This window comes from Bradysia coprophila, chromosome II, assembly GCF_014529535.1.
Source record: "Bradysia coprophila strain Holo2 chromosome II, BU_Bcop_v1, whole genome shotgun sequence".
In the NCBI taxonomy this organism is placed as follows: Eukaryota; Metazoa; Arthropoda; class Insecta; order Diptera; family Sciaridae; genus Bradysia; species Bradysia coprophila.
Window position 1 is genome coordinate 6,409,919 of NC_050735.1, and position 24,258 is coordinate 6,434,176.

A 24,258-nucleotide genomic window follows, 5' to 3' on the forward strand; every position below is an offset into this window, starting at 1 on the left:
ATTTGCTTCAAATTCATCTGGTCCTCTTTCATCCGACATTCGAGTTTACTATCGTAGAACGGATAAAACGCGTCGAGCATTGTTTTTTCATTCGGAACACATTTAAAATATCTAATGTGAATTGGAAAAGTCATTTTTCATACCTAGGACTTTTTCTCCGTCCAATATGAAAAATACTATTCGTACCACGGACTAAAAGTCTTTTTTAGCGTTTTCGATTCCAGACCTCGCCTTCGGCTCTGTCTGGAAACTTCTCACACGCTAAAAAAGACTTTAAGTCCTAGGGACGAAATGTATACTATTCTATTCTTCAACAACAACGAAATGAATGCTACCCGTAATTTTTCAAAGCTAAAACTCACTGAGAAGACACAAACAATAATTTACACGTTGCACCCCCGAAAACTCGTTTTCTTCCACGGACTAGCGGTATAACTCGTTCTAGCCTGTACTCGTTCGGGATACAACTTGCGAAATTGCCTAAAATCAATCGTGCAAGACCAATACACCAATAACTCTTGTAATGCTTTGAATATTGTTATTTTGACTTGTGTCATTACATCTCTCACCGTCGGCTCGAGCTGCAAAAATCACATCTGTTACAAAATATCTCCAAACCAGCCACTTTTTTCGTTGTACACACACGGAATTTCTGTGTTTTGCTTGAGTTTCTGACTTCTCCATATAAATTTACAAAATTCACAAAAAACCAGTAAAAACCACAAAACAGGGGCGGAATTACGGCTGCATTTCTCTATTCTCTACTCTACCTGGTAGAGAAATATTGTGCACATTCTGTGCACAGAAAATGTACAAAATGTGTATATAACGAACACATAATTTACAGTACACATTTAGTACACATATTGAGCATATTCTGTGCACAGAATGTGCACAATATTTCTCTACCAGGTAGAGTAGAGAATAGAGAAATGCAGCCGTAATTCCTCTCCAGAAAATGTGTCGATTTTCAAAATTCCGCTAGTGCAGTTGATTCCACAAATTCCATCCACACCACAGTCACATAATTACATTCGTCAGAGTTTGAAGTAGTAGATGTGACATTTACATGAGAATAACGCACACATGCAATCACGTACTTCAAAACCATTGGTGAGTTTGCATACACTGTTGTAAACAAGAACTAAAATGCATCGATCGTTTACAACATACTTTCTAAGATATTTGCTATATATCTACTGAAAACTCGAAAGAATTCTTTGGGCTTCAGAATAAAAGCTCCGTTCTTATCAGCTGAAAGTGAAAACCAATTGGTGATTCTTATGGTATGTTTCTGGGTCGTGAAATAAGTTGCAAAAGAAATACAGCCAATGAAAAGATCTCGACAAAGTTTTTAACGTAATTTTGTGGTATGTGCGAAACACCTAAACATGGCACATCTTTACGTATGGTGCAATGATAATTGTTCAATGCAATTTCGTCAATTTTTATCTATAAGTTAAAAGAAATCAAAACCAATATTTATCCATCAACCGCATGAAGAGCACGAAACCGATGTATGCGAGAGTCGAGGTGAGAGTGAATGTTTCATGTTAACGCTAAAAGAGTTGCATACATACATTTACCTGCACTGCAAGAAACGGTTTGTTTATGAATACACAGTCCGTGTGTAATACGAGAATGTGATAAAAGCTAAAGACGCTGACACGAAGACGAAGACGCTCTCGTCGCATTGATATCTCTCGACAATATTTTTTTATTAAATGAGTATATGTGCGTCGCGTAACAGTTGTGGCCATATTTTCATTTTCATTTCGCTGCTGAAATCAGTCCTTGCAAGGTTATGCAGATGAACACACGCGAATCACAGAGAATTTGTAATTTGTGCTTTTCAAACGAAACGCAACCGATTCTGTTGATGTTACGTTGATTGGAAATTGTCTTGGTTATTATATATTTTTCTCGAACGTTTCGAATTCGTTTATTAAGTGAACATTGAAGTGTCACAGTAAATTTTTCAATTGAATTTCAGTTTATGAAAAACGTTTTTTTTTTTAAATAAATTTTCGATTTGAGTGTTGAGTTTGAATTAGTTTTTTTTTCGCCAACAAGCAAATTATACAATTGATTTAACAGTGACTTGAATTCAGTATAATTATACTATAGACAAAAGCAGCGTGAATAAATCACCAGTCAAAACACAATTGGAAATTATTAAATGGTTTATCTTGTGAGTATAACATGAAAGTTTTTAAAACTGAATGCGGTGATGAATTGTATTGTAAAAATTTCGTAAATGTTGCAATTTATTTGGGTAAAATATAAATTTACGAAATTGGTCATGCCTTGTTTTGGTTGCAATGATACTCTAAACAGATAAATACTACTGAAAACAGAAGAGATATATGGTGTCTCAGCCTCACATTCACGATAAAATGTTTACTTAAATATGACAAAAATTACGGAAATGCCGAATTAGTCGCTCGAGATAGAAGGTAGTGTAACTCTAAACTGCACACCGTAACTATTTTTTTAAAGAGAAATATTACGGAAAAGAGAAATTCTTTTAATGGCTAACACAAACCATTTTTATTGCGTGGATTTTTCACATTAAATGTAATTTAAGTGCAGATATTGACTTGAATTTAATATAAAATTTTATTTTATTAAAAAAAACCATGCAAGACCTGACAAACCGAAAAAAAAACTTGTAATCACCATTGCAGTTGCTCTTTTATATATGGCCTTCGCGATGTTTTATATGTTTTAACGGTTGGCGTAGACATATAACTCATTTTTTTTTCTTCTATCTATTTAAATGCCATTTCCCGCAATATCTTGAAAACATTTCCTTAAATCGAATATGTCTACCAGGTAGACTCTACCTACATTGATTTTTTGCTGTTGTGTATTTCTATCAAGCTCTCTGTCCTTTCAAATTTCGCATAATGAAACAAAAAACGCTTGCGGACGGTTACGAACGTAAATATTTACAATCTGAAGCAAGATAATTATGTTGCTAAAGCTCTCACCGTTAAATCTCGTGCTTAAACGGCAGTTGTGTCGGTGTCTGGTCAATTATGATAAATCTGTGCCATAAGTTCAAATTCTCTTCAATTTATTAAATAAGATTTTATGAAAAATTATTATTTAAGATAACAGCAACGAAATAAATAAACTGCTCGTAACGTAATAGTGAATACATTATATTCTCTACTACACTGAGACTGTCGTTTCGTCTATACGAATTTATTAAAAAAAAAAGCAAAAAAAAAGCAAAAAAAAAAACAAAAAAAAAAATTATCAAAACTCCGCTTAAAATATCGTGTGGATTTCTCTTGTCTTTATTTATTTTTTGTAACCGAGATTGCATTATGTTCTCCATTGTCGTGTTGGTTGGGTTTCACTCATTATTGATAACAAATTGATGATTGTTCGGTTGTTTAAGCAAACTGGAAACGCTTTAATTATGCATCGATTGAAAATCGTACACTTTTAAGCGAAAACCCCATTCATAATACGATCAGTATACAGAAATCTAATCGAGTTTTCACGCTTTTTCCACTTCTCTGCGAGGAAGGAAGTACTTTCAAAATATTTTTAATTGAAAAGTTTAATATTTCGCAGCGAGAAATGAGATCACGCATGGTAAAACAGAAACTCTGTGTAATTGGTCTTTGAGTTGATAATTCAAAAGCGAATAGTTTGAGTTTTAGAGTTTGCTCTCAAGATCTTTTGCACCTACAACTGTCTTACCTCTAACTAGAGATGAGCACGAGGATTTTCGAAACCAAACCCAAAACCCGCCAGTTTTTGAAAATTGAGAACTCTAACCCGACCCGAATTAAATTTGTGAAAGCCAATAACCCGATAAAATTGACGTTGGTTCATCATGCCAGTTAAATAATCGACTTAAAACCAACGACGGTCCATACAGAATACCAGTTTCTGAACAATACTCCAACTTTAAATGATTACAATTTGGTTAAAGTCCGACCAGATCTAAACGCGAATAACATTTTTGAAACCTGAAAGCCCGGTAAAATTAAATTGGGTCTTTTATCAAGTTCGGGTAACCCGCTCATTTCTATCTCTAGCTATAGTAAAGATTTTGATTTTTCGAAGAGTTTGCATGCAGGAGGGGCGGTCCAACTTTAAGAAGTTCAAGTTGATGATAGTTTTGAGTCAATTCGTCGACGCACTTCAAGAATGAGTGGTACCCGAAGGTACCCTAAAATTTCTGTTTGAAGTGCGCTGATCGATTTCTTTTCAATGAATCTTAGCAAGATTATCTTAGGAATGCCATTGTATGGTACTATCTCCGATATAAATCTGGGTCTAGAGAAAAATCTTTTTTGGTTTAATTAAAGGGGTAGAAGAATTGGTTGGAAATAAAAGTCCGACTTTAATTTAATTTAAATCCAAGCCAGAACACTAGACACCTAAAACCACCGAGCTACAAGGCATTATATCCTGACATCAGCAAAGTTTTTAATTCGAACTGTCTTTCGAAACGAAGATGTCAATGTTAATCTTGATTCAAGATTCTCGCATATTTTCAAGTGATAAGTACGTCAATCTTATCATTTTTCATTAATTTTCTTCGAAAAGACGTTTTTTTTAGATTAAGGTTATTTCGTTACAGCCCTAAATGTTGACTGGTCTAGAAAAAGCAACAAACAGAAAGATTTATCGGGTGTTGTTTACCACCTTTGTCGGTCATGGAATTTTTATTTAATGAGAAGATAGTTAAAAAACAGCCTAGACGAGATTATCTGTTCGATAAATTAAATTTATTCCGTCCATAATGTGAGACACAAACGCAAATTCTTCAGTTATACGGCCGAAACCTAATTTACAAAAATTAATAAATTTTAGTGTCTGAATTCCTCAAGAGCTTAGTCCTTGGCATAACAATCTTATTTATTGATTTTGTGAATTTATTATTTTGATTTTGTTTACATTTTTTTAAAACTCAAACCTAACAGCATAAATCAAAGACGAGCATAGTATCTCAACGAGCATACCGAATTCAATTTTCTGTAAAAACAAAATGTGACTTCATTGTTTGAAGATTTTTGTTTATTTGCTGGTAAAAAAAAATTGCTGCGGAAATTGTTTTTCCGTTAAATTGACTAAAAAATTGTATTTTACAAAATCCATGACATTAACTTGAGTACATTTTAGTCAAACAATGGAATATTTTACGTTGCAATTGACTCTCACGTTTCTAAACGATTACCGAGAAGAAATCTTTGAATTCGTTTAAGCGTATTTCATTGTCAATCAAATGCCATTGGCCCTTGACCATGCACAAAACCTATAGTCATGCTCGTCAACAATAGAATTGATTAGAATTTAAACGATGATTCGTTCAAAAAGCGCTTATTTCTCTCAAACTGTAAATCATTTTCCGTGCAATTATCTAGATTTCCTTCATTTCCATTGACAAACAACCGCTTAATGAGTGAAAAATAATAAATGCAGAAAAATCAACGAACACACCATTTCGTTCAAGATTCTAAACGTTCAAGAGAAACTTACAGTATCATGCTGATGTGTAACTGTGTGCTGAAAGAAATGTTGAGATATTACGTGACTGGTAAGGCAATAGTAAATTAGTAACTTCTAAAAGGAAAATTATGCAAGACATTGTGGTATGCTTATAAAATTAACGATGATCAGCGGCACTATACGATTTATGTGTTCAAGGTTCGCATATAAATATTTTTTTTTGTTAAAACTATTTTTATTGTTTACCGAAATACACCTCATATGATAACGACGAATATGAGCATCAGCGTCACCACTATCACCAGCAATATTATTCAAATATAGTCAAATTTTCCTTTGTTTTTATTAGGCTCAAAAAAAATGTCAAGGGCAATGAAGTGTTTGTTTGATTACAATAAAAACAACCTTTAATACATTCACAATGGACGATACGGGACGGTCGTTAAATTCAATTTTATTATAGAAAATTTACATTATTTTGGCAAGCTTGTGCTTGAGGTGTTTTTCATTTTCTTTTCGTTATTAATTTCAAATTAATTTTATTTTGAAAATGGTCGTCTCGTGCGGTTATCTCTCGTTTAATTTTATTTGTTTATTATATATATCATTCATCAACGACCTTTTCAATTCATCATCAATTAGCATGAAAAACACTTGTGTGGTTCCATTGATTGTTTTTTAAAGATTTTTTCTTCATTTATTAATGAATTTATTCGTTGTTTGATGAGATATCATCACTATTTTAATGACATAACAACATTTACCTGAGTCAATGATTTCTTTTAAATTGGATAATGAACTGAGCATTAGTATCGATTAAATAGAAACAGTTTGCTTGTAAAAATCTAACAAATACTTATAAAGTTAAATATCAAATAACAGCGAGTACACACAGTCGTTTGACAGTGCAGCTCTTTGGCATTATTAAAAAATTTGCTATTTACTCCAGGCAGAGCCTATTTTTTTAGGAATTTAATTACAGTCTGTTTTTCTTAGCTCGAAACATTTTGGGATTTTCAGCAAATTCAAATTTTGCGCCAAGGTATCATCTACTGGAAATCACTTGATTGACTGTGAACATCTATGACTGTTAAAACTCTGATAAATCTAAATTTATGCTTTCTAAAGGTGAACAAACTGTACTAAAAATTCCTGAAAACTGATAAATTTAACAATAAAGGAAAATTTCAACAAATTTTTAAAAAATTTTTACGAAGTTTGTGGAATTAAATTCCTAAAAATAGGCCCTGCTGCAGAAGCAATAATTGTAAAAATAAATGTAATTTGCTTTGACTTCGTGTTTAAAAACATTTTTTTTTCTTTCCGTTGAGTTTAAATCGGTTTCGATCACTGATTTGTTTGTCCATTACGTTTTTTGAAGTGAATTTCTAACACCGTTTTATTGGTTTCGTTGTGTTGAATTGTTAGAGTGGACCTGCAGGATGGGATAAAAAAGCAGACTTCGTGAATTGTCAAGCTCTTATATGTTACAGTTTGGTCTGTTATGCATACCCATACCCGCACTGTCTCGGCTGAGTCGATTTTACCGCTGTTAGAGCCATAGATCCTCGTTAAATTTAATCGACAACCAATCTGTGAAATTTCCTGGGTAGCATAGAAATTTAGATGACCTTTTACAGAGGATACCACGCAGGTCACCACTCGTGAAATTAACAAATCTGTGACGTCTTTCCATTTAAGTATTTTCGTGAGGTTGACTAAAAATCTTTTATTTCATCAATCTGTACACACATTTTGCAACCGAAACATCAGCATTCACAGTATTTGCTTCAAATATATAATAGTTTCCAACACTCATAGTGTACCACAATCTCAAGTTTCTCTCTCAACCAATTTGATTTATCTACTTGTGCATTGACTACGAGAAAGTAGTTTCCAATGATTATTATTGGCTGACCTAAATCTAACGTATCAGCCGTAAAATCATTAATTAATATTACTTTGTGTTGTCTACAACGACACGGTATCAATGTGATGAATTTCCTTTGATTGTAACGTTCAATAAATTGAATGGATAACACTTATTCCAATTCGATCGTGTTGAATAATTCGATAGCATAAATGGATCAATAAAGAAAAGAAAAAAAAAACTTTTGAGGAAACTTGCTGAAGAAAGTCTACAAAGATAAAGTCGACAAACAGACAAACAGCGAATACAAACCGCAAGACAGGAAGAATATTACATTTTCTTATTTCAAAATGTTAATTATATTATGTTACAAAATAATATAAAATCAAAAATATTTCCCTCTAACATACAATCCATACTTATCGGTATTTATTTGCCAAATGCCATTTTCAACTGGAAACATATACCGTATGCACATAACTGGTTATTTTTTCAGTAAAATCTTTGAGTGTAATGCAATTTTGCATTGAACACATTGTGCATGCAGTCAATAATATTATACTCAAGCTGCTTTAAGAGTCAAGCAGTTTAGTTCTTCAATTTCAAATACTCTTTGGTGTAAAAGTATTCAAGCGTACGATGGTTAGCTTTAGTTGAGTTGCATTACGACTATATCTTGCACACTACGAGAACTACAGGTTTTGAATGCTCTACAGTGTTGATTACTCGAACTTACTGAACTGACATCGGTGTTTCTCTTCTTATACTCCAAAAGAAATGAAAAGTTATGAGCACGGCACAAGACGTACAAGCCTAGCTGCTTCTGATTTATAACTTTGTATTTTGTACTGAGCCAGTCAGTGAAACCTTTAAAAGATGTTTCCTATAATCAATATCTATAGTTTACCAAAGACACGAAAGCTCTACATCAACATCTACACCCCAAGCCGAGACTCAAGTAGTTTTCAAAAAATCGCTTTCATACCTGTCTGCGAAAGAGTATAGTTAGTCCACAAAATTGCTCCTTTGTGATTCTGTTAAGTGCTAAAAGTTTCAAACTCTTTCAGATTTTTACACTTTCTTGTCCTTTGACGCCACGTATTTTTTGGTCTATCAATTTTTTGCTTACCATGTGGTGTTTGAATCCGCTTGTAACTAATGTCTTTAATATTTAAACGGTTGATGAATCTACTACTTCATTAGTTTTAACATCACACTATTCACGTTATTTATGTCTTTTGAAGTAGATCGTTACGAAATTCGTTTAAAAAAATTCTGATGGAAATAATCATTTCTCTACTTTTGCAACTACTTCAGTCGGGAAGTTGTCTTTTGAAGTACTTGCGAAAGTTTTGGCAAAAAATTCTAGCGAAAGATTTCCTTTTACGACTTTTTGGCAACTACTTCGTTCCTCCACAACCTTTGAAATTAAGAATAGAGACGAATCGTTGGAGATAATATCTTCAAAATTCATCGTTTACTCGGTTCCAATATTTAATTTTTTAGTAAATTTGCAAATAACTGGAAATCTGCAATTCTTGAAACGTAATTGAAACAATCATCTCTCACCACTTCTGAATCTCAATCGTAACTTCTCAAGAAATCATCATGAAACATCGGCTCAATTAAATTTTTACTGAGTTCTAGCATCATGCAATAATTTCATTGCATTGCAATTTCTTGTGCATGTGATTGGAAATATAATAAAATAATTGGCTCCGATTAAAGTGGTTAGCGTTGTGCGTAAGCGTATAATTCGAGATAATTTTTTTTTCTTCATCAATTTATTTTCGAAGTTGTTGAGTTGTTGTTAGTGTTAGTATTCACATGGTAAATTAATACTAAAAATTACCATCTGTTTGCTCTGCAAATTATTTCTTTCCTCTGATTGCAACGGACAATTATTTACATCGATTTCTAAATATGCACACATACACCATGTCTCGACACAAGTGCGGTAGAACTTGTACTAGGCAGACATAAATTAAAATAAAAAAAAGATTTACTTGCAAGTAAAAAACCATAATAATAAAAACAGAAATTAAATAACATTATATCACAATAAGGTTCGTCGTGTCTTTGTGAATTGAAAGTCTTTCGTATTCATGTGGCACCATGGCACACATTTTTGTTGTTGTATTTATATTTCTTTGGAAATGATATGATTGTGCTGATCATTTTAAACGGCAATATATCGTAGATAAATCGCAGTAATTAATTGTTTTGTAAGTCATCATAAATTTTGGAATGTGAAAGAGTTATTTGGGATCATTTATGCGGTTTTTATAGACTTCGTATAGACTCAGTAGAGTCGACTAATCTTTTTTTCTTTTTCATATTCATTCCAAACTAGTTTGGTTCAACGATTTTGTTTTTGTTGACTTTTCGTCATTCCAATTAAACTCTCGTTAGGTGTTAAAAGTTAAGGAAATCATAACAAAACTATCCTATTATGTACACAAACGATTCAATCGTTTTACAAATTGAGCAAGAGCGTATCCAAAACAGATTGTGAAGTTACAATTTTAATAATAATTGTAATCAATATGGACCGCAGGTAATTTTTATATGCATGTACTATGTCCACACAATATAAATAATGTTTTGTGTAACAAAAGGAGGAAAAGGGAGGAAACATTTGAATTTTGGCGGTTTTAGAAGTTTGCTTCAAGGCTTTGTTTTTCAATTGTTGGAAGTATTTCTATATGCTGGCTATAACGTACAGTGCGAGAAACCCGTTTATCATAATCACCATAACGGCTTTACAATTGTCTTGCGTGCTTAGTGATTACCCCACTCGCCTGCAGATCTCACACTTACTGCCAAGACAACAAATTTCAAATTAACAAACAATAACGAAACGTACAATTTCCGTGTAGACAACAAGACCTTCAAATTTCATTTTGTTCTTTGATTAATGAAATTTCTCACATTTTTAACCGAAATCCACCTTTCAATACTGCACTTTCATGCGTCGCCACAACACTTTTCCGTCTGATAAACCTTCGGTATGTAAATGAAAGTCCTTGATTATTTCGACTAATTCAATACAAAACTCTGTGTACTGTACGGTACTGTACAAACTGTATGTGAAAAGATTTTAATTTGACTTTATTTTCGCAAAAATCGAATTCGTTTGCCATTAGCATAAATTTATTGAAAAATGTACGACCTCTAGTTATCGGTCAAATTCGATTTTCAATTGATGGCTCACGTATAAAATGGAAGATGAAGATTCGATTGATATGCTTTGAAATCGTTCAATAGAAAAATCAATTATCACATTTCTTATTGATGCTTAAGTTTCACATCATTTACAACCTTAAACTTTTCAAAACTGCGCTAACGAAATATGTATAGACTAGACGTAGGCACATACCACTGAATCCAAAGACTATTAAAAGATAGGGTAAAACTACCAAAAACGAGCTCCCTCTACAAATACGAGCCCTCTATTATCCCTCCTATGTTTCCCATTCGAACGAACAATATAAAAGATAAATTAGTGTCTGCATTCCAACAGGGGCTCGTATTAGATAGTTTTACCTTATATATTCACTCATACGGCACAGAGTGCAGGTACTAATTCGATTTCTTACCGCTTCCAAAGTCGTGATGATTCATTCCTCATTCCATTATCTTAAGCCGAAAAAACATCCAACTTCCAGGGACTGTTCCCACAATCGTGATGATTCAGTTCTCATTCCATTATTATCTCCAGCAGACAGAATTCAGTGTTCCGACTCGATTCCGACACTGAATTCCTTTCTCACAATAACAAGTGAATAATGTTTTGTGTATGAATTCAAATTAAGTAATCATACTGCAGCGGTAATTCATAATAACAACATCGATTGTAACAATATTGTTTATGGCTTTGTCATTTGAATATTTTTATTTATTGAAACAGATTCCATATGAATAAAAAAAAGAGTATGGACAGACAGGTATGTGTATGATACAATGAATACGATTTACTTTCTTCGGTTGTTGCTTTTATTTTAATTTATGTCGAGTTTGCTTTCAATTAAGTGTTTCTGGTTGCTTTCAACACTTTGGGTTTTGTTGTTGGACACTTTTTTTTGGTTGGTAGAAGATCGATCGAACAACGTTCATGTTTGTACAAAATATTCGAAAATTTTGCCCGCATATGTTGAAATCGTTGATTCGTTTATGTATTTCAATGCAAATTGAAGATTGCTACCAATTTTTTTTTCTCGTCGTACATTTGTTGTGCCCCACACAATGAATAAAAATTATGTGAAATGTTAAAATCATTCATCACCGGTCTTCAACATAATGAAATAATAAAACGTAAATGTCGAATTTATTATCTAAAAATGAAATTGAAATGGTTTATCGCCCAGTTCGTTTGTCATTTGCATCATACTGTTTTCTTTTCCAAGGTCGTTGTAGGCTTAGGTTTTGGTTTTTTATAATCGGTTAATTAGAAAACCAGCGGTCCCACTCAAAATTTCGTGTCCTATCGAAGCTAACTGTGAATAACTGTGAATAAGTCAAAGACGCTCAAAGCTTTGCAAAAATTGAACTTTATAACTAGTTCGATTATAGTTGGAACTCAAAAAATTTCGACAGAAATGGCAGAGAAGTAGCTACAAGCTCCAATTTCTGTTAGAAGATCACGGCATAATCTAGTAAGTAGTTTATAAGAAAATTTACGATGTTTTTTGGTGGTAATGTTATTTTATAGAAACAGTCGCGACACCGATTATTGTAGATACTTTTATACTGTCCCGCTCGAGTGGTAAGGCCATCCTTCACTGAGTGTCATCCCTCCACCGTGTTTTTCTCAATATGTATTTCGAACAGTGAGGGATTCTTTTCAAAAACGACCTGCCGAAATCGGACGCATTTTCTAGTGCATTTTTTGATATGTGCCTAGATAGGTATTGGTCCCTAGAAGCCAAAACCACTTTCAAAAAAATTCGTCTAAGTTTGTCTTCACGCCGTTAGAAGTTCACCGTAATTGTCCATTTTTTACCCATACTTTCAACTGGTCATAACTCAGTGTGGATGAATTTTAAACCCAACAAGACCCAATCTGCCCCGAAAGTACATACAATTACCTTTCAAATGACACCCCACACGACCTTTAATGTTTCGTGGCCTACAAGAAATTTCCATAAGAAAAGAGCATGTTTTCGGTTTTTGGTCACCTCTCACTAGCCAGAGAAGCTTAGACGAATTTTTTTGAAAGTGGTTTTGGCTTCTAGGGACCAATACCTATCTAGGCGCATATCAAAAAATCCACTAGAAAATGCGTCCGATTTCGGCAGGTCGTTTTTCAAAAGAATCCCTCTAAGCTTTTTTAAGAGGCATTTATTCATCATTCCAATATTTCTGGACTTAAAACTTAACATTGTGTTATAGCGCATAATATTTCAGTTATATTTTAAGAGCAATAGTTTTGGGGAGAAAAATCTACCAGTTTCGATTGAGAGGTCTCTTAAGAGCTTTGCAATGAGTTGCAAAAGAATTGCAGATGAGGTGATTTTCACTCGCGAGATTTAATCTTTCTATATTAAACTGTTGAACATCCATTCAGATACAGAAAAGTAAATGTTCCGAACAACGGAATTCATCCTGTAGCTTGAATTTGCTTAACAAACTTGTCCTACGCAGGACAGTAGGACAAGTAGGACGAATTTATAAAAAGTAGGACAAAGTAGGAAAGTAGGGCACTGTGTGAGCGCTGAAACATCTATCAATCATTGTAGGAAATCGGGCAAAATATTGAAATTGCGAGATCTTGGATTTTTGTTGTCTTTAGAAAACAAGACAAATTGTTACAGGAGTCACAAAACACTACTCTGCTGGGTTTCAGTATAAAATAAAATCTTTTTAAGTCATTTTGAAGTCTTAAATGAGTCTCCACATCTCTCATGTGGGCTGTGTCAGTTGTTAATGGCAACGCCGATAAACACAAACGAAAAACTCTCTCCAACCTGGTTGTATATAGTAAGTGCCATGAAACCATTTCTGGTGCAAATTTGGTAATGATGCGTAATCATTAGCAATATCGACTAATTTGGAAGTGAGCGCACAATAACTTGTATATCTCGTCTAAATTAAGTGATTTTGACGTGTGACAACGTATTGGACTCGTACGGACGCACAGATTGTGAATAACATAGTCTAGGGGGTTATTGGGCCAATTGTAAAGGACTTGCGGCACGCCTGCTTACTAACGTGCAGTCATGATCGCTTTAAGTGGATTGTGTCATCGTGTTGACATAGACAAAAACCAATGAAAAGATCTCTACTGTTTTATGTAGCAAAAAGCAAATAATCATGTTAAACAAATGAAGTACAAGATTTCTTTTTAAATCAATTGTTTTAAATCGAAAGAACCAATAAATTATACTTATCATCTACTTGCCGTGACTGTGAAAGATAAAATTGAAAATTATTCGTAATTCCTCTGCTCCTAACGTGCAATCCTGAATTTGAGAATTTATTTGAACACCTCGGTCCAGATCCCATTAAAATGGTACAGACGAGAATGGCCAGAATTGCTTTCATTTTTGTTAAGCACACTACAATAACAAGTTTAATGGAAAGTAACGTTTGTTTTGTTTCCTAAATTTTATTCACTTTAACGCAAGTCACGTACCAGTTCTTATGTAAATTTCTGTAACATGTTTCCGTAAATAAACGAAAACATTTTAATAGACTCTGTGCTAAGTATAAAATGATTGAAGATTTGACAAAAGAAAATTTCACTTTGACTAACATTCAGTTCATAATATTCTATGTTACTGCTAACTCTACTGACTCACGACTCGTCTTATTGTTATAGTTTTAATGTTACGTACAACAGTTAAATTTGACGACATCTGGACTTCAGTTAAAACAAAATGATTTATTATATCTTCAAGTAACATTACGAATGCAAAAATAATGGCAACGACAGTCACATTCAGCATTCATGTTAATTAGCTACATCACTGTTATGTAAGAGATATCAAATTCGGCGACATGTAAATGATTCACAGTTGATAAAAATGTTGCTGTTTTCTTTATAGTTGCGAGTTCTCCGCCTATGAATTGTTTTCTGTTTTGGGAATGTTGATCACTTTCACTCCCAGCTGACCACTCTATTGGTCTTTAAGAAAATAATATGAAACAGTTCGTGTGTAAAGACTAGAGGACAAGAACAACAAACATTACTCAACAGCTCAGTACGACTTCAGACCTTCCATTCAGACCTTCCAAGTGCATTATCGAAGTAAAATTTATGAGAAATGCAATTGCCAGTTTTTATTACCTTACGTTATTACTACCTCCATTGATTTAATTGTGAAAGGTGCTGATCTTAATAGGATTTAATGTCCTCGCCGTGTGCAGTGAATGTTGACCACCTTTTTTTGAAAAGTATATCCATCCATCGATAACATTTTCATGTTCATTTATCGATCTAAACGAAGAGTCGACGAACAACTTCATGATTTCACGTTCAATACAAGTATATTGCCGCAGGATTGTGAAATATTAAATATCTCATCGAGATAAAAAAAAAACAAAGTCTTATTCTAAGTGAATAAAAATGTATTCGCAGTGTGTTAGGTAAATTCATCTATGATTTGCTTTGGTGATTTTTCCGCATACCACATTTTAAATTATATGTTTGTGAATGTTTGTCCAATTAATGGTCATTGATCAAAATAGTTACTTTTATGTATATGACTATACGTCTTTTGATCAATGTTACTTTTGCTTTTTTCGCTAAGTTACAGCTGGTGTCTTTATATGCACGCGAATATGTACATGATATGATGTTTTACTCGGTTTTGTGTTCTTTGTATCGCTATAAGAATTACCGTGAGTTTTTGTTCAAAAATCTGTTTCGATAAACCAGAAATGCCGAAAAGGAAGTGAAAAATTAGAAAATGAACTTTTGTTTGTTTGAGTTGTTTAAGTCGCATAGAATTATAGATGATAAATGAGCTGGTAATATTTTGTGTTTGTAAAGGCTGTTGCTATCCGCACACGAGTGCTAATAGTCAATTGTGAAACTGTTCGCACACGAATTTTTTGCTTCTTCATTAAATTCAGTTGTAATTGTGAACAAATGTTAAAATTATATCAATTCCAGCTTTAGGTAACTCTATAAGGGTGATGTTTGTAAGAGCAGCTCCTTATGTTCTTCCGTGTTGTAAAAAGAAGCATAACCTCTTTATGTTTCATTTAATAAAAGGGAGCATAAGATCTTTATGTTCCATGATGTAAAAGGGGGATATGCTCCTTATGTTCAATGTTGTAAAAAGGAGCATAAATTCCTTATGTTCGATGTTGTAAAAGGTAGCATAAACTTCTTAAGTTTCATGTTGTAAAACGAAGCATAAACTTTTTATATTCCATGTTGTAAACCCGAATAGATACACAATGGACGATTGACACACGAATGCGAATAGTCTCACAATTGACTATTCGCACACTAGGACGAATAGTCACTTCACTTGTAAAGCAATAAAGTACGATATCAAGATGAAATTTAATTTTATCTCCTGTAATGTCATAATATTCACAATTTGAGTGTCACTTTTAGAATCAAAATGGGCTAGATTTAAATACGTCATTCACAGAACGTACGTTTATTAACTGAAAATTTCGATAAATGGTCATTTGCGCACGGCTAACTTCGATAATGTCACATTTATTCACGGAAAACTTCAATAATTTCTCATTTATTCACTGAAAATTGACAAATTCTTGACAGTATACTAGATGTGTGTTTTGTTTGTAAGGAATATGAATGAGTGACGGTGTCATGGCGTGTTTATGCTTTAGTTTGATTTTTTAAATTGGTTTTTTATGGTGATTATGGCATTACAGGAGATAAAACCTTGTTCCTAACACGGTAGTAAATGGGGGTTTTGCGCACACAATGTGTTGCCGAACTCGCTTCGCTCGTATCGGCAATCTCACATCTAGTGCGCAAAACAATCCCATTTACTACCTTATTATGAAAATAGCTATTTACGTAGCGAACGGTTTCTGCTACTGTTTTCATCTGTGAGATAATATTTTTCTCCATGACATTTATTCATTCTGTATGTGTTGCTGATGATGGTAGAACCGAATTTTTTGTTTTTATTTAAAACCTTCATTTTCTGAATTTGATACTCGAATTAGCTGACCGATATGGTCAGACAGACTAAAAGTTTATTAATCAAAAATATGCAGAGACATTGAGGACAGAATGTGTAGCAGTATTCCATAAACGAAACTGTTGTCTTGTGATAAATCGGGTCATTTCGTGTAACATCTACTACAAGTATTAGTACACTCTACAGTACCAAACACTAGCTTGAGAACATTTACCTGATTCGATTCTTTTACTGTTTCTTCAATCCATTATTCACTCCAAAAACTTTATTAACATAAATGGTATTAGCCTCGAAGTACTAGATTTTGTAAATGCCAAATGAGGTAATGCAACGACTAAGAAACACAAGTAAATGTGAGTCGAACTTGTAGAATTTTAACACATTCTAACGTTAAGAAACGTTGTTAACTGTTATCGACTGTTGTTATCGGATGAAAAAGTCTGGTCTTTAAAGTTCAAAAAACTTATTCTCTTGTCTCAAATCACGAATATTGAGTATAGGAAACTTCGGTTTCGGTTGGCCTGTAGAGTCGCCACAGTTTTTCAATCAGATACAGTGAAATTTCAGCATGAATTTTCTCCAGCCATTTTTCAGCTGATCCACACAAACAATCAAAACAGCATATGGTCCTGGCATGTAAAAAAAGTTATTGTCGAGTCTACTACTTCTTTTGATCGAAGTATATTTTTAAAACAAGCTGAAAGCAATAACATTTTCTTAATTATTTCTAACACATATCTAGCTATAAAAGGCTTAAAGCGAGCCGATGCTTTCAATAAAATACCTAAGTCATGATTCAAAAATCGTAAACGAAAAACCAGTGTCTGTTACGAGCAATTTTGAGGGTGATTAGTAACGCTTTTTCGATTTAATTTGCTTGTTGTCTATGTTCGGTCGATAGCAAACTAATCAATTTTTCCTTTCATTTCAGAGTACATAACATTATGAAGAACTATGTAGTTGCTTCTTTGATCACATATTTTCTTGGGGGCATTGCCCCCATCAATGGTGGACCGCTAGACACAGCTCTTAGTTGGGCGAGAGCTGATCGAATTCCAATTGAAGTGAATCTGCCGTGGTTACCATGTAAGTAAAGTTGATGGATTTGAAAATTGATGAATGGAAGGAAAAACGAAGGAAAAAAATATTCTATTCTTCATTGTTGTTATGCGTGTAAAGCGGAAATAGTTTTTGTTTGCCATCTACTCGAACAATGGCAGGCAGAACAAAAATGTATATGATTGTTGTAAATAACATTCCTCTACATCGATTGTGCATACGTAACGTAGCAAACATTATCAGTGAACATTGTAAACAATTTTTGGACATAAACTTAACTGCATTTCGTTTAGTCAGAATATTTAAATTAGTAATGCAGGCGTAGCGTATTCATCATCATCATGCTATTTGGCATTATACTGGTCGGTGTATGTATGCTATGCAGTACAAAAGCCACAATGATGTTTACTTTCACCACAATTGAATATTCATGCTTCATGCTATATTAGACGAGATTACAGTGTTTTGCATTGTATATGCAATCTGGATTTTGTTGAATGTTGATTACCCACCTGAAGCAAAAAGAATGGTGCAACTCGTATAATATATTTATAAAAATAAGTGATTGTTTATGTCGGATGGTGCGATTTCAATGAATCATCGGGTATCATCCTGTAAGGTGGATCTGACAAGGACTCTCAAACTAAGATATGGATGAGGCCATGAAAAATCTACTAAAGAGTTGAGAAAACAGATCGATCACTCAAATGACCTTCATCGTTGGTTAAGGTTGTTCACATTCATATTGCAGGATTGAGTCTAAGTTTGGCTGAAAATATGCTAAAGACTATTAGCAATGAAAATTATAGTTAAGTCGGCTAGAACTGGTTTTTATGTTGATTAATAGGTAGGCCGAACAATATGGGCGAAATCAGCCTTCATGTGAGCAAGTTCTGTAATATTTTTTTTTCTCTTTAATTTGTTCTTGGTGCACGTAAATCGATTTGCACTTAATGCTTAACCATGGTGACGGTCTACTTTTCTAGGTTCAATTACGATTCAATAGAATTCTGATTTATAGGCAGCATACCATTTTAATTGCATTGAGTCGAGATTTTAATTGAATGCTAAATCGTAGTTTTTCTATAGATTTCATCATATCGACTATTTGCGACCGAACAAAAAAAAACTTCTATTTAGATTTTCAATTGAATCGATGTTGACTTTAGTTGTTATTGCAAAATGTTTTACAAAGAAACCTAATCGGAATGCTTAAACTGATACAGACCTACCGAAATAAAAAACTACAACAAAATTCAATATTTAACATTGACTTCGTATCCATAAACGGTCTTAAGTGTCTCTAACAAGCGTACCTGTTTTTGTTTGTTTGCCGCAATTTGACACGAATCTATGCATTCAAGAGTCAACCAGCATACATTTTAATATCATTTATGAATTTTTGCAACGTTGTTGCATTGTCTCTGTGCTCTGTCGAAGAGCTTGCCAATATAATCGACTATTGTGGATTTTAGATTGTGCTGCGGTATGTGTCGAAGGTCTTACTTTTGTATAATTTAACATCGCAAATCAGATTGCGCTTTACACTGCTACTGTAACGTACAATGCTTTTAGCATTACTGTTCAGGTTGTTATCTGTTTAACGAATATTCTTGACTTTCTGAAAGTTCTTTTCAATTCTTCTCCATGTTTCTTCAATTCATGCGGTAATTTTAATTTTAATCAGCAGATCCAACTCAATTCATTGCGTTACTGGGCCGCAGAATTTGAATCAGTCGGTGAACACATGAATCTTTCTATCGAGACAAGTCAATCTGAAAGGATCAGGTCAGGTTATTCGTTTTCGAAACCTGATATGAACTGATTGCTTAGCCTAACAGTTATCAGGTTGACCTGACACCTGTTGACCTGACACTGTTTTCGAATGCACTTTTTATATTGGATACAAGCCGACGCTGCACAAATGCGTGTATTCGGCCTGACTCTAGATTCATCGAAAATTATTTAAAAATTGATAATCAGATTGATCTGTCAGGTTTTAAGTAAAACATTAAAACACTCAAAATTCTAAACAAGTCAGGTCAAAGCAGGGCCTATTTTTGTAATTTTTTTTTGGAAATTTTTTCCAAATTTTCAAAAAAATTGCCAAAAATTTTAAAAAACTGCGAACGTTCAAAAACCGATAATTTCCATAATAATAATCCATAATTTCGTACTGTTTTGGCACCTCTGGAGCTCAGCCTTATGTTTTAGCCGGCTCTCAATGATTTATGTTTGATTATTGACGCTCTCATCTTTCAAATTAATCATGCTCGTCTTCATTTGAAACCTGATAGTGTCAAGAAATAATCGAGAGTCAGTTAAAACGCAAGGCTAATTCAACAGTTGCCAAAACCGTTCGAAATGGTGGAAAAATTTGGTTTTTGGACGTTCGCAGTTTTTGGAAATTTTTAGCGATTTTTTGGAAATTTTGTAATTTCCAAAAAAATTCCAAAAATAGGCCCTGAGTCAAAGTCAATTTCCCATTAGATCAACCTGACCGGTCGTCAGCCTTAATTATGTTCCACAAAAGCTTAACGTCAACAAAGTAAGCTTTTTCCTAATTGCTATTTTGGCTGATTTCACAGGTTCGAAGGAAAATCCACAAATTTCAAGTAAGGTAAGGTCAAAGTTAATTTCCCAAAAGGTCAACCTGACCTGACCGGTCATCAGCCTTCATTCCCTTCTGCAAAAACTTAACTTGTTGTATAAGCTTTTCGCTAATGACAGAATTTATGTTTTGGATGATAAAGACATGCCCTGTCTCTACTTACTCTGAAGTGACAGCTAAAAAACATATCAATCTGCGAAAGCTTGACAGATTTTTAACTTTACTTTTACTTCGAATTTTTACTTGAAATTGGTATTTCATGTTGATGTAAGGTAGAGGCGAATGAATATTATGTTGCAGTTCTTTCTATGCATATGTTCTTCGTAAGGTTTCCGTACTACGGAGGGTTGCAAAGTTCAATGACCGGACTATAAATATTGTGCATGAGCTCGGCGATATCACACAGGTCTTTATGAGTTGGATGTTTGTTGCTCCTTCGCGTTTAATTTTGTACTACGGCACATTATTTGTCGATCATTGTGTCATCAGAAAAGACAGCCAAAACATTTCCGCGACTGACCGAATCGACTGAATTTTTATATATTTCAACAAATTACATAATTTTAATTTTCAATAATTTAATAAATCATTCAGACGACATTCAAATTTGGATAAATGAAATACAACAACGACAAAAAAACAAGCGTAACGATGATGACTGAAAATGTATGGACTATTATGAGCGAGCTATCAAATGAACGAATGAAATCCAAAAATTATTTCGCTTAAATTGTTTTCATTTACTTTTATTAATAATACACCATTTCAATGGAACTCGAATTTAAGTTTTTTGGTCCATTAAATTGGCATCATTTGCATGCAACGTACAACTTCGTTCAGTTATTATATCAGATTGATGCTCCGTTTCGTGCTGATTTAAATTTTTGTTAATAGAAATTAATTTGCAAAATTGCGTTCGTAGAATTTCTCTCAATATTCTTCATGTGATGCGTCCTTCATAACATACTTTGAGTCATGAGGCCTCGATACAATTATGAGACCAAGTGGAATGATGTCCGAACCATTACATCTCATTAACGTTTCTCGTTTTAAACGATACATTGGGGAATAGTTTACTTTGATAGCTCTACCACCACCATTCTCTGTTCCCAACCTTATTAAAGTGATTACCAGGATCGATTCCCGTATCAGACAAGATTTCACATTTAGTTTTTCTAGAGAGTTTATCGCATCCAAACTTCATAACTTGGGCAGTTGCGGTGTATTTGGTGGCTGCAACCATCTATACACCGAATGACGGAATGACTCGTATGACGTAACCCAAATATGAGGAATTTGTGTACAGCGTCTAGCACTCTAGTCTCTTATAAGCGAGAGATATCAGTTTTGCGTCACATTTCCCACGTAGAGTATTTGCATACTTCGAGACATGGTTTGGAAGGCACGTTTAGCCAGAGGTCTAGACTGAGCTTGTTATTGGCTTTGTAAAAGACTTGTAATAGTGTCCAAAAACAAACAGCTGGTCTGCTCATACATTGTATGAGTCATACAAATGAAATGGGCTATGCTTGTAGTTGTAAGACCGCACAAGCACGTATGAGAAGTTTTGTTTGTATGAGTGAAACACCTGAAAAATAGCTGACGCAAATTCATGTCTAAGTTTTACTGATGTCCCTTGAAAGTTTCATCAGTTTTTTGGAGTAAAACTTTGTTTATTAAAACTTTGGTAGTGACAAAGTGGTTAAGTGGCTATGAGTTATATTGTATACCACAAAGATCGCTCTACAGCTTCAATTATCTCTATGGAGAATCTAGGAATAGATACCCTTAGTGTGTTCAATACTAAAAATATAATTTCATTGTTTTACAGTTGAAAACGAAACTCGTTGCTTCGGCGATGTTGGCTGCTTGAATATCACGAGAGAATGGTATCACCTAATCCATCGTCCATTCAATGTGTTCCCATTGCCGCGAAGTGTCATCAATACGCGATTCGTACTGTACACCGAAAAGAATCCAACCGAAGGCCAACTGCTCTCATCAGATGACAAAAATTCTATTAAAAATTCCAACTTTAAGTAAGTGGATGCGGTACAACCGAAAGATATCGAAACAGGAATTTTAAAACATTTACTCTTCCAGTCCAAATTGGATGACCAAATTCATCATACATGGCTTCATAGATACGCCACTATCAAATTGGGTATCTGATATGCGAGATGAACTGATCATTTTAGGTAGTTTAAATGTAATTGTAGTCGATTGGGCAGGTGGGTCGTTGCCTTTATACACACAAGTAAGATAAATGAATTTAATTTTTTTTTAGAAAGTCAAATTCGATCGCATTTTTTTCTACTTAGGCAACAGCCAACACAAGACTGGTAGGATTAGAAATTGCGCATCTGATAACGAAATTACGAGACGATCATGGTTTGAAGCCGGAAGATGTGCATCTTATTGGTCACAGTTTAGGTGAACATTTCTTCCCCAAAATCTTATTGAATCGATCGTAGAAATCAACTGATCGGTCTATTATTTAGGCGCTCACACGGCTGGATACGCTGGGGAACGAATACCTGGTATTGGCCGAATAACAGGTCTTGATCCTGCTGAACCGTATTTTCAAGGAATGGGATCATCTGTACGCCTCGATCCAACTGATGCTAAATTTGTCGATGTCATACACACTGATGGTCGTAGTTTCTTCTTGTTGGAAATCCCCGGGTATGGTATGTCTCAGTCTTGTGGTCACATCGATTTCTATCCGAATAATGGAAAAGAGCAACCGGGCTGTTCGATATCGCAAGAGGGTGGTACGCTGATACCATTAACACTCATTAAAGATGGTATCGAGGAAGCGTCTAGGGTGCTCTTAGCATGTAATCATGTCCGAGCAATTAAATTGTTTATTGACAGTATCAATGGAAAGTGTCCTTATGTTGGTATGTAGGTCGGCTCAACGGGAATTGAGTTGAATGAATTCCATTTTTTTTCTAACATTAACCGATTCTGTGTTTTGCAACAACAGCTCATCGCTGTCCATCGTATCAACATTTTATGGCTGGCCGATGTTTCAAATGTAGTTCAGGAAACTGTGCAGTTATGGGTTATCATGCCACATTACCAACAGTTCCATCATCAATTCACACAGTGTCATCGATATCATCCAATTCGTCGGAGAACGAAATAATTCCGGAGACCAATGATATTTCGCAACCACAGCCTGGCAAATATTTCTTATCGACCGGTCGAGATTTTCCATTTTGCCGTAAGTTTGTGCAGTCCTGTATTCCGTACAGAAATTATTTTAATATAAAATCTTGTAGAGCGACACTATCGTTTCACGATTGACTTGGCAAAGCCGAAAATTGCTGAACCTTGGGTGCAGGGCTACTTAACAGCTGCCATTTTTTCGGATCGGGGTGCATTAAGGAATATCGATCTAACACCGAAAGGTACACGCTTGGAACATGGTACAACCTATCAGGTTGTTATAACAAATCCTCATGACCTTGGCAATCGAATACGGAAAGTCGAATTAAATTGGGCACACGAAATGAACGTACTTGAACCGAGATCGTTATGTCTCTTTTGGTGTAACGATCATCTATACGTTAAATCGCTAATGGTCGACACCATGCAGATGCCGTCAAGAGAGTGAGTAGAAGCATTGAGAGTTAAAAGAAGTCTCGAACTGACCCATCGTTGTCTTTTTACAGAAAGCGTAACTCTGATTTCTCCAACAAACTTTGTTCGCCGAAACGAGAGTATGCAGACATTGCTAACAGAGGTTCTTCAGTGTTCTATGACAATTGCAAGAGATGACCCTTTCAATTAGCTTAACTTCATCAGTGTTTCTTCTTGAAATGACTTTTTTTTCTCTTTGATTCGGATTACGGTTTTCTTTCAAATAAAATTTCTTCAACTCTCTGGAAGACATACAACAGTCAATGTTGTATACCCGTCCGATTATCGACTATGATTACATTTCATTTCTGGACTTCTGTTAAGTTTTTGATTCTTTTTAACATTAACCTTAAGTGCATTTATTTATAGCATTGTGATAGACAAAGGAAATCGATTTGCTTTAAATGTGAATCTTCTATGCGAGTCGTGAAGCCTAAATAAAATCTAAGTTTTTTTTTGTTTTA

General features: G+C 34.3%; 1 protein-coding gene across 2 annotated transcripts; it reads left to right on the forward strand.

Moving 5' to 3' along the window:
- The first annotated feature begins 1,777 nt into the window (after window positions 1–1,777).
- Window positions 1,778–24,258, forward strand: LOC119069497 (pancreatic triacylglycerol lipase-like). 2 transcript variants are annotated; one of them, XM_037173571.1, is made up of 9 exons: window positions 1,778–2,191; window positions 17,408–17,562; window positions 21,978–22,185; window positions 22,250–22,403; window positions 22,468–22,579; window positions 22,648–23,049; window positions 23,136–23,375; window positions 23,434–23,764; window positions 23,827–24,258. In XM_037173571.1, the coding sequence occupies exons 2-9, from the start codon at window positions 17,421–17,423 to the stop codon at window positions 23,930–23,932; spliced, it is 1,695 nt and encodes a 564-aa protein (XP_037029466.1). In that variant the 5' UTR covers window positions 1,778–2,191; window positions 17,408–17,420; the 3' UTR covers window positions 23,933–24,258. The 2 variants fall into 2 exon arrangements, with proteins under 2 accessions (XP_037029466.1, XP_037029475.1); XM_037173580.1 differs by having other exon boundaries at window positions 1,784–1,906.

Coding starts and splice junctions, on each gene's coding strand:
- LOC119069497 (XM_037173571.1), top strand. CDS start 17,421: ATGAAGAACTATGTAGTTGCTTCTTTGATCACATATTTTCTTGGGGGC. Junction 23,376..23,433: donor TCGAGATTTTCCATTTTGCC/GTAAGTTTGTGC, acceptor AAAATCTTGTAG/AGCGACACTATCGTTTCACG. Junction 23,765..23,826: donor ATGCAGATGCCGTCAAGAGA/GTGAGTAGAAGC, acceptor GTCTTTTTACAG/AAAGCGTAACTCTGATTTCT.